Consider the following 10,251-nt stretch of genomic DNA (forward strand, 5'->3'; position numbering starts at 1 on the left):
GATACAAATACATAATTACGGTGGAAAAGAACATATTCTTTCCCCTCTGCCGGAACACTCATAAGGAGGCGTTCTGGCCTCAAAGGGGATTACATACTTAAGGGAAGGGGAGACGGGAAATCATGCACCGTATCCTCCAGAGAAGCTTTTGCCGTCTCTCAGATAAATACATAATTAGGTAAGTGTTTACAGTGCAGATCACTAACCACCTGATCTACAAAATAGTTACAGCATTTAGATGCTAATCTGTAGTACAATCATGTAACTAGATAAGAAAGATGTAGGGCAAATCCCCAGTAGCTGGTCTGGAAACTTCAAGATCTCGGCTGGGTTTTCTATTTATCCGCACCCTGCTATAAAATTCCAAAAGGGTTCAGTTACAGTAAACATCCCAAGCTAATTACAGTCAAGATTTCACCGGCTAGAGAAAAATCATTTTTTCTGAGCTATGCAGATGAAAAAGAATTGAAAATGATAAATATATAGGGGGAAATGCCCCAAAGAACCTCCTGATTTGTGCCCACAATCTGTATCTGTAAATCCAAAGTGGATACATGCATAAGTGTCCACCCATGCAACTGAATTCACTTTGGGTATTTTCTTTGGAAATGTGGGCTGTAAAACTTTTAGGCCCTGATCTTACTGATTTCATGTGGGTGGGGTTGGGATCAGTGCATCAGTGGGACCTTATATTCCACATCACTTTACTATTTTATTTTTAATTAGATAGCAAAAACAAAGTTAGTTTCATTCCTCCAGGGTTAATGCCTTGTTTGATTGTCAGGCATTGTGCAAACATACACAACATTATAAACCATTCACTAGTGGACTGAACTGCTGCTGCTGCAGCATAAGACTGTCAAGTTTCATTTTAGGCATCAGTGAATGAGTGGAAATTGCTCCAAGTAAACTATGCTTTGGGTCTGAATAGTAACGTAACTAAGAAACCACCAAGGAACCCAAGAAGATACTCAAATGCCAGAGAATCTGTGTTCACTTCATTTATTACAGTCATTTTCATGGCTAAGAGAAACACATTCTCCAGGGTAAAAATTATTCTTAAACCAATGCAATATCTGTATCCTTTCCAGGTTTCCACTGGAGGAAAATAGTTCTCAGGGCTGGTGAGTGCTCTCAAAATAAGCTCTACAAAAATAAAGTTTGTGATCTAGCCATCTTGATGGCCATTAAAGAATGATGTTCCACAAATAACTCAGTAAATGGAAACCAGACTTGTAAAATGATCTGTACAGGGAAAAATAGGTTTGTGCCCTTTTCACTTCTTTATGATGTAAAAGGCAGCCTGAATGTTTCATATCAGTTCATCATTCCCATATGAGACAGAGGCTGTCTACTCATCTGGAATACTGTGTGTAGTACTGGTCACCCCATTTCAGCAAAGGGATTGCAGAATTAGAGGGGGTTCAGAGAAAGCTGATGAAACTGATTAGGGACCTGGAGAAAATCTCATATGAAGAGAGTTTGAAAAGAATGGTACTGTTTGCCTTAGAAAGCTGATGAATAAGAGGGGACACGATGAAAATCTATATAATAACAAATAATCCAGAGAAGGTAGATGGGGAGCTTCTGTTCTCCCTCTCTCATAACACATGAACAATGGGGCATTCCATGAAATTAAAAGGCAGCAAATTGAAAACGGATAAAAGGAAATATTTTTTCATGCAACATGTACTGAAGCTATGAAACTCATTGCCACAGGATGTTGTTGAGGCAAAGAATTTAACAAGATTCAGAAAGATTTCTATGGGTATCAAGAACATCCAGGGTTATAATAGTTAATGCTAACATACATTTTAGAAGGAATATTAAAGCGCATGCTTCATGGTTTAAACCAATCTCTAATTACTAGGGATTGGGAGACCTGATGCAGGAGGGAGATTATCCCTCATCTGCCTAATGTGAGGTTTCTTGTATCTTTTTCTGACCATTGATGGAAACTAAATTGATCTTGGGTCTGATCCAATCTGCTAATTCCTACATTCATAAAGTTTCTAAAAGTTGTCTTTAGACGCAGCGTCTTTCAAGCAGCCCTGATGAATCCTCCATGGTTTAGTTCCTGGGTAATTTCATGAACCTAGCCCTGCAGTCCAGTTCACAGACTGAGAATGAACCAGTTCCTGTAGGAGCATTCTCAAGGGTAACACCCTCTTCTTCCCTCCCAAACAAACCCAGGGAGAGATTCCCTATTCACTAGATAGGGTCAAAAGAATTTGGCCAGCATTTTTTTCCCTTGAAATTTTCAGCTAAAACAATTCTATTTGATGAAATCTTCAATTTTTGCAACCAAAAGATTTGAAACAAAAATGCGTTTCATTTCTAATTGAAATTTTCATTTTATTTTGGTTTTAAAAAAACCAAAAGGAAAAGGTTTGTTCTGAATTTTTTCATTAAAAGAAAAATCTAAGAATTTTCCGTGAAAACCAAGTTTTGAACAAAATAGTGTTGTTGAAAAATTTTCACTGAAAAACAATTAGATTTTTCTACCAGCTTGAGCTACTATGGACTTTAAATGTCATGAAAGCAGCTCAGTCTCCTGTCTACCTTCCTCCTGGTTCCCAGCCCTGGGAATCTGGGGATGTCTATGGGGTCTGTACATTTTTAGCTGCCCTAACAACCATTGCCCAGGCTTACAGAACTTTTAACACCTCATAACCCTGTCCATGTTCTAGTGGGTCACTGTATTTGTTCTTCATCATGACAGGGGAACCAGCACTAAAGCCCCCTGGTTCTCCTTCCAAGAAGTCAACTACCAGCTCAGCTGTAAACTCACCCTGCTGCTCTGCTCCAACCTTACCTGGTTACCCACTCTGTGGGCTATGAGAGCAGCATTTTCTTCCAGCTCAGCTTCATTGATTGGACGAATTCGAAGAGCCACCTGCATACAGACACAGGAGTTGGGCAGGTTATAAATACTCCTCCAGCCAGCTGAGTTCACATCATTTTCTCTGTTCAAGTGACATGATCACCAACTATTTCTTAGAATAACTTTATATTGATTTTTTTATTCTCCAGGATTTTTAAACACAATTAAAACATTTAATTCCCCAATGATTTCTATTTTTTCATTTGACAAATGCTAATTCCCTATTATCCCTTCTGTTTCTAATGGAACAAAACCCAAGATGGTTCCATTTTGCTTACTTCTCTGCCCACAAACACCACTGCTGATGTCAGTAGGAAAGTTCACAAATATGGGAGTGTTACTAGATGCTGCAGAGCTGTTAGATGCATTGTTTCTATATGTTGTTTACTTCCTGGTGACAGAGTAGGGGAATTTAAAGTTGAGTGAGCACTCATATTAGAACATTTTGGTCTTAGAATCTGAACATAATGAAAGAATTCTCATTGCCTTATATATTTAAAAGGGCTAAAACAAATATTAGCTGAAGAAACTAAAGAGGAGTCTTCAAATCTCTTATTTGCTTAATTTCACTACTGTGTGAAATTAGCCATTTTGCAGGAGCTACAAAATCACAATAGTTTGTGCTCTTTCGCGTTCTCATCTGGAGTTATAAAGAGCAATAGGCTTACAAATCCTTTTCCTAGAACACTACTGGTAACATCATGATGCTGCCACACAAAACAGCAGCAGCCACACTCATTTTAACTATCCAAAGCTCAGGGAGAAGAAAATCAAAGAACAAAGAAGACACACTTAGGAAAGATATTTTGTTTTCAAACTGCTGGAGAAAGCGCTACCCAACATGCGATTGACACAACATCTGTGACACAGCAAACATTTGACAAAGTTTAAGTTTACGTCATGTTGTGCTTGGTGCCACGTAAAGAGATGGGGCAAAACCAAAATCCCAGATCTAAGCACACCTGAACTTCAGAAATATTCTAGATCTGAACTCCGCAGAGTAGGTCTGTAGTGAAGTGTTAATGCCCATAAAATAGGGTGTATAATTATAGTATGAAAGAGCACTAGAGCTCTGTATATGTAAACAGTTCATAGATAAGGTACCAAAAGACAGTGTCTAATAATGTGTAAAATAATTCTTGGATTTTGTAAGTCTCATTGGTTTGTTGTTGTGGTCTGCAAATGGCTTCCTATGTGCAGCTCTTTACACCAGCTCTTAAACTGTATTGCACAAAATATATTTATTGTACCAAGTTTACTCCCAGAACACAATACCCAGTTGCTTATCCCTGCATAACAATCACTATGACCCTGATCCTAGGTTGAGCTCAGTGTAGGTTGACCCCTAATCTGTACAGAACCCCACTGGAGCCAATGGGGTTCCACCCATATGTGGAGTTCAGGATTGGAGCCATTATGAAGTGCCAGTTACATGCATGTTCTTCTAATCTAGCCATAAGTACTTCAGGCAACCAGAAATAGGTAACTAACTACATTTTCAAATGTAGACATTATAATAAATATGGGTAATAAAAATATGTAAAGGGACAGGAATCCTTTCAGTTACAACATCTATTACTCCTGATAGCACACCGTTGACTGTAGTTCATTGCACTGGAATTTTTGAATTTACAGTAATAGAGTATTTAAAGTATTAGAGAAGCAATATGGCACAGTGGGTCAGGCATGAGCCTGGAAAACAGAAACAACGAAGTTCTCTTCTATTCTACATTAGGCCCAGCTCTGCCACCAACTCACCGTGGAACCTCCAGCCCAATTAGCCCAACGTTTTCAAATGTGGAGGGTTCCTCAATTTTTGGGCAGCCAACCTGACACCTGAGAACTAGTAGTTCCCAGTGATTTCAGCTGGAGTTGTGAGTGAGCATTCAGTATGTCTAAAAGCCAGTCCTTTGTTATCTAAAGATGGACAGCCAACTTCAGAGGACACTTAAGTGTTGGCCTTAACAGCTATGTGTACATTTCCCATCAGTAAAATGGAATAATAATATGTTTAACGGCTGAGAGGATACATTAGTTAATGCGAGTGAAACACTATATAAAATACTTGGCTAACTTGTCATATCTGAAGGGTGACCAATTTTTAAAACAGTCTTGCTATAAGGCCTCAGTAGGTCACATCTAGTTTCCATAGAAACCAAATCTATTTCTACAATAACAAGTCTAGTCAAGTGTTGATTTAATGAGTTTCCAGAGTCAGCTCCAGGTACCATCCAGAATCATCTGGTACACAACACATTAAACTCTAGCAACAAGAAAGTACGGCTGACTTTTGGAGGAGTATTAACAAGATACAGGGAGTAGCTTGTGGGATCTTTAATATTTATAAGGGGCCTGGAATAGATTGTTGCTTTATCATCAAGTCTAAAAGACTTTGGGTGAAATGTTAGGTGCTCCTATGTGACTTTGGAGCTTAAGTCTCATGGGACTGAGGTACTTTTGAAAATGTTACCCTATCTATAGCAGTCCCTCTCCATGCAGAGCAGGCAATGGTGTAAGACTGACAAGCCTCTCTTGCATGTCTGTAACTGCTGACATCCCAAAGCAAGTGAATTAAAAGAATTTTTTGTAGCCACCGAGGGAAGCCAAGAAAGCATGCGGCAAAGGATCAGACTCAGTATTAAGGATTTACTGGCATTATAAGGGAACTCAAAATATTTTATATGCTATTAGACATTATTATAAGAGAGCTCTTTTATGTTCAATAGTTACTATGGGGTTTAGAGCTCAAAACAGAGATTTCTGCAGATGCAGTCTTGTTTCTGATACAAGGTCATGCCCAAAAATTAGTGAGAGAGATTTTTTTAAATAATAAAAAACAACCACAGGAATCTTGGGAGAGGGATTAATTAAAGAACTGTGTGCAAAATCATTACTGAAACTCCCCACCCCCCAGCAAATTCCCATGATGGACACAGAGAAACGCCAAAATCTTGGGACTCAATAGCTTCTGATGGGGAAGGACTTTGATGAGTGAAACCTACCTGCTTTCTAATCAGCGAGTATTAATCACGACATACAATTACAATTCAGATCGAAAAGCTGAGACACTCAGTTGCCTTGGAAAAGCCTTATCCCAGAAGCATAACCTGCCAGCGTTATGTTTCTTGTTATCCCACCCTCTGCCGCTCCAGGCCCGGCCCCTGCAGGATGTTGTTTTCTTTGTCATGTCCAGTCCTGCTTTCAGTCCCCCCTTGTGGACAGGCAGCAGGGCTGGAGTTTGTTCCGCAGCGGGGCGGCACGGAAGGGGACGGGGTCCGCGGGTGCCGCGGAGGGTTCGCCGAGTGGGCTGGACGGGCACCGTGCCTCGCTCGACCCAAAGCAGCCCGAGGGCCCCCGGCTGGCCGGACTCACCGTGATCTGCTGCTCCACGCTCGGATCCGGATCCTTCGTTGCCGAGCTCGGGCTCGCAGCCAGGCCTGCTGTCCACCTCTGCCCCGCGCCGGGCGAGCTGCTCGGGGGGGAGCCCATGGGGCTGGGCTGCAGGAGACGGGCAGAGCGGCGGGCAGCGACAGCCCCGGGGCCGGGAGAGCGGCGGTCCCCAGCGGGCAGGTGACATCAGCGCGCTGCAGCAGCGGCAGCGCCCCCGGGGGGACCCAGCGGTGGGGGGCAGGACGCGGAGAGGGGCGAGCTGCACCAGCCGCCAGGGAGCCGGCGAGCGGGGCAGAGGCGCTGACTGCTCCGGGCGGCGGAGGGTGCACGGCTCCCGCACGCACCGTCGAGGCCCTCCCCTGGCGAGGCAGGGTAGGGACCGAACCGCGCCAGAGGCTCAGCACGTGGGAGCGGCCCGCCCGCCTGCGGGCTCCGGCGCCTCCGGGGTGCAGCAGGGAGGGCGGGGGGAGCCTGCGGCTCCAGCGCCGCCTGCTTTGAGCGCCGTCCCACCAGCACACAACCCCCCGGCCGCCTCCGGCAGCGCAAGCAAGGCCGGCCGGCCGCTCCTCCCCGCGCCCCAGCCCCCGGAGCACAGCGGGACCCCGCAGCTGCCCCGTCCCCAGCGCGCCCTGCTGGCCCCTGCGATCAGGCGAGGTGCAGTTCATGGCCCTGGAGGAGGGAAAATAAACCCAGGCGCTAGCAGCACGTGTCCTTCAGCACGAGGGAGCCTTACCCAACGTGGTTGAAGATGTCTGTTCTCCCACGCCGCCACCCCCATCCCCGCCTTAAGCACCAATCCCTCACCTCTAACCCTTTTCTCCTAGGGGGAGGTGTCGCTCTTGGATTTCCCTCGCCCCTGCAGTTTAGGTGAAACGTGGAAAACAAGGCCTGTGTGTTCTATTTTAATGAGGGTAGTAGTGGATTGGTCTTAGAAAGGCTGAAGCTTGACAGCAATTAACAGAAAATTATACCAAGCAAGGCTCAACTGGAGAAAACCCTAGACCCCAGCTTTAGTTCATAAGCTAGAGGGCTCAAATCTATGCCTAGGGGGAAGAGGACAAGTGACGTTCATGTACAAATCAACAAAACTTAGTCCCACTACTTCTATTCATGACAGAGAGAAGTTTCTGGAGACATTTGTCCCCTGAAAGAAAACATTTCAGGAGAAATTTTTTTAAAAAATAAATAGAATGACTAACACTTATTAGAGCTAAACAAAGAACTGCCCCTGTTCAGGTTGTTCATCTTATTTTAATGGTGAGGACAGTGAAGGTATTCAGAAGTCAGAAATAAACTATTGATAGTGGTTGAGGCATACACACTTCAAACACAAAACAAGATATTGCCTAGTAGTTGCACTAGGAGATATTATCAGAAGTTTCAAAGAAAAGGAAATACAGAAAAAGACATCTCCTTCCAAGTACAACTACTCCAGTAGTCTAGTTCACTGTCACATGTGCAGTAAATCCCCTAATACTTTCCATTAAGCCCACTGGACCAGACCACTCCTGAAAGACAGGCAGGAACTATGGAAACGTAGATAAGTTTCCCTAAAACACAAAGTTTTGTAAACACGTTAGCATCACTGTTCTGAGTAAAAAGCTTAGAATTTGCTGTAGTCAAGTCACGGTGCTCTACCACATTGCTGAACAGCTGCATATCAGGGGCAGGTAGAGAGATTCCTATACCAGACAGTGCTACAGAAAAAGAAACTCATCTAGAGCAGCACCCTGAATCACATATTAGTAGTCAATAGTTGAGGTTAAAAAAAATATAGATGCACAACTAGTTGTGTTGAAAGAGTAGTGATTGGACTTCCAAAGCGCCTCATACAACATGAGCATAAGTAACAGATTTAGTACTTACAAAAAAGCATTTAAAAAAATTCACTGGTGAGAAACGTCTTGGAGAGATAAGGAGTTTATTAATATCCTACAGCATGAAGGAGCCCAACTTTCTTCACAGCTTATACAAGCTGTTGTACATAAAGGACTTACTTCATGAATCAGTTGTGTGTCGCATTGCTATGCTCTGAGAAGGACAAGGAGTAAAGCATAATAAATCTATTTAAAACTAGAGAGGAAAGACAATAAGCAAGATTTCTTGGCTTGGGATAGCAAATGGGATTTTAAGCTACAAAATGACATTTGATATTAATGATTTGTATTACTCCAGTGCCCAGGATCTTATGAAGTGAAATTAAATGATTCAGGTTCAGCAGAAGTGGAATCCTCTCCAGACAGAAAGAACTTTTTACCCCCTCCTCCCTCAGGTTTTCAAGTAGTTCCTCTGTTTAGTTTTGGGAGAGGAGCTTAGTCTACAAGACAGATGAGATCCATATTTTAAATAAAAAATATTGTATTTATTATTCTAGGTTTTGGTAATTGGCAGTAACTGAACTGGGTTGTAACTAAGCATAATGCTGCCTAGAAAACAATTTTTATAAGGTCTTTCTTTGATAAAAGTGTAATGTTTCAAGGCAGGGGAAAACACCTATAGTACAACCACCATTGAATAGATCCTTAGAGCTAGGAAGAGAATTATTAGGCAAAAATATCTGCCCCCCCCTCCAAACACACAAAAGCATGACCAGGATCATGATGCTTAAGAACATAAGAATGGCCATAGTGGGTCAAACCAATGGTCCATCAAGCCTAGTATCCTGTCTTTCAACAGTGGCCTTTGCCAGGTGCTTCAGAGGGAATGAACAAAACATGTCATCATCAAGTGATCCATCCCCCATCACCCATTCCCAGCTTCTGGCAAACAGCAATCACTGCCCATCTGGCTAATAGCCATTGATAGACCTATCCTCCATGAATTTAATCTAGTTCTTTTTTGAACCCTGGCTTTCATAACATCCTCTGGCAAGGAGGAGTTCCACAGGTTGAGACTGCATTGTGTGAAGAAATACTTCCTTTTTTTGTTTTAAACTTGCTGCCTATTAATTTCATTTGGTGACCCCTTGTTCTTGTGTTATGAGTAAATAGCACTTATTTTCTCCACACCAGTCATGATTTTATAGAACTCTATCATATTCTCGCCCCCCGCCCCCCCTACCATTTCTTTTCCAAGCTAAAAAGTCCCAATCTTATTAATCTCTCCTCACATAGCAGCTTTTCCATACCCCTAATTATTTTAGTTGCCCTTTTCTGTATGCAGCATTCAAGATGTGGGCATACCATGGATCTATAAAGTGGCAATATGATATTTTTGGTCTTTCCTAACCTTTCCTAACAATTCCCAACATTCTGTTAGCTTTTTTTTTTTTTTTTTTAAACTGCTGCTGCACACTTGGATGTTTTTGGAGAACTATCCACAATGACTCCAAGATCTCTTTCTTGAGTGGTACCAGCTGATTTAGATCAGATCATGCTTAAGTGACTATATCCAAACAAACATACATTTATCCAGTGGGTCTTGCTCTCTAGTAGTTTAACTAGCCATTACTCCAAAGAAGTATAGGGTATCCAGTTCCAAAAGGCACATGGGCCCTTGATCACCTATAAGACATAGTGGACAAGATTAAGCTTATTCTCCAAACCCCAACAATCAAGTAGGAATTTGAATCATGTTATGAATATTTCCCTCTTCAGAAACAGTTAGAAAATATGACTAACACTCATCTAGCTTTCAAAAATGGTAGACAGTTTGACTTTTAGCATTAATGCACCTCACAAGCTGAGTGCTGGGACTGTTGATAGGTAGAGGACAGATCACCACCATATATAAGTAAGTCTAATAGTAAATCCTATACACTAACCATGAACATACACTTATTGGTAACTGATCTTTGGACTTCCTACAAGACTGTTCTTCACAACTGAAGTGATATTAAAACTACTTCCCTTATTTAAAAAGATTACAGTATTCCTCAGTAATGATTCAAAGTTATATTTTCAGCAGTGATTCTGCAATATTTTGGGAGATTATAAAAAGTTTTTTTTAAAATAAGGCTAAGGGGTAAATGAGTAATG

The 10,251-nt window shown here is 42.2% G+C and overlaps 1 protein-coding gene across 1 annotated transcript in view; it reads right to left on the minus strand.

The window, feature by feature from the left end:
• Window positions 1-6,513, minus strand: part of LOC137155271 (kinesin-like protein KIF19) — a 29,305-nt gene extending 22,792 nt beyond the window's left edge. The window contains exons 1-2 of the mRNA XM_067551475.1: window positions 6,257-6,513; window positions 2,816-2,896 (exon numbers count right to left, since the gene is read on the minus strand). Coding sequence (XP_067407576.1) covers window positions 2,816-2,896; window positions 6,257-6,373 — 198 coding nt within the window. The 5' untranslated portion in view covers window positions 6,374-6,513. The remainder of the gene's footprint in view (window positions 1-2,815; window positions 2,897-6,256) is intronic.
• Between the last annotated feature and the right edge of the window lie 3,738 nt (window positions 6,514-10,251).

This window comes from Emydura macquarii, unplaced genomic scaffold, assembly GCF_026122565.2.
Source record: "Emydura macquarii macquarii isolate MOO-44397 ecotype Brisbane River unplaced genomic scaffold, CSIRO-AGI_Emac_v2 contig_1348, whole genome shotgun sequence".
Classification (NCBI taxonomy): domain Eukaryota; kingdom Metazoa; phylum Chordata; order Testudines; family Chelidae; genus Emydura; species Emydura macquarii.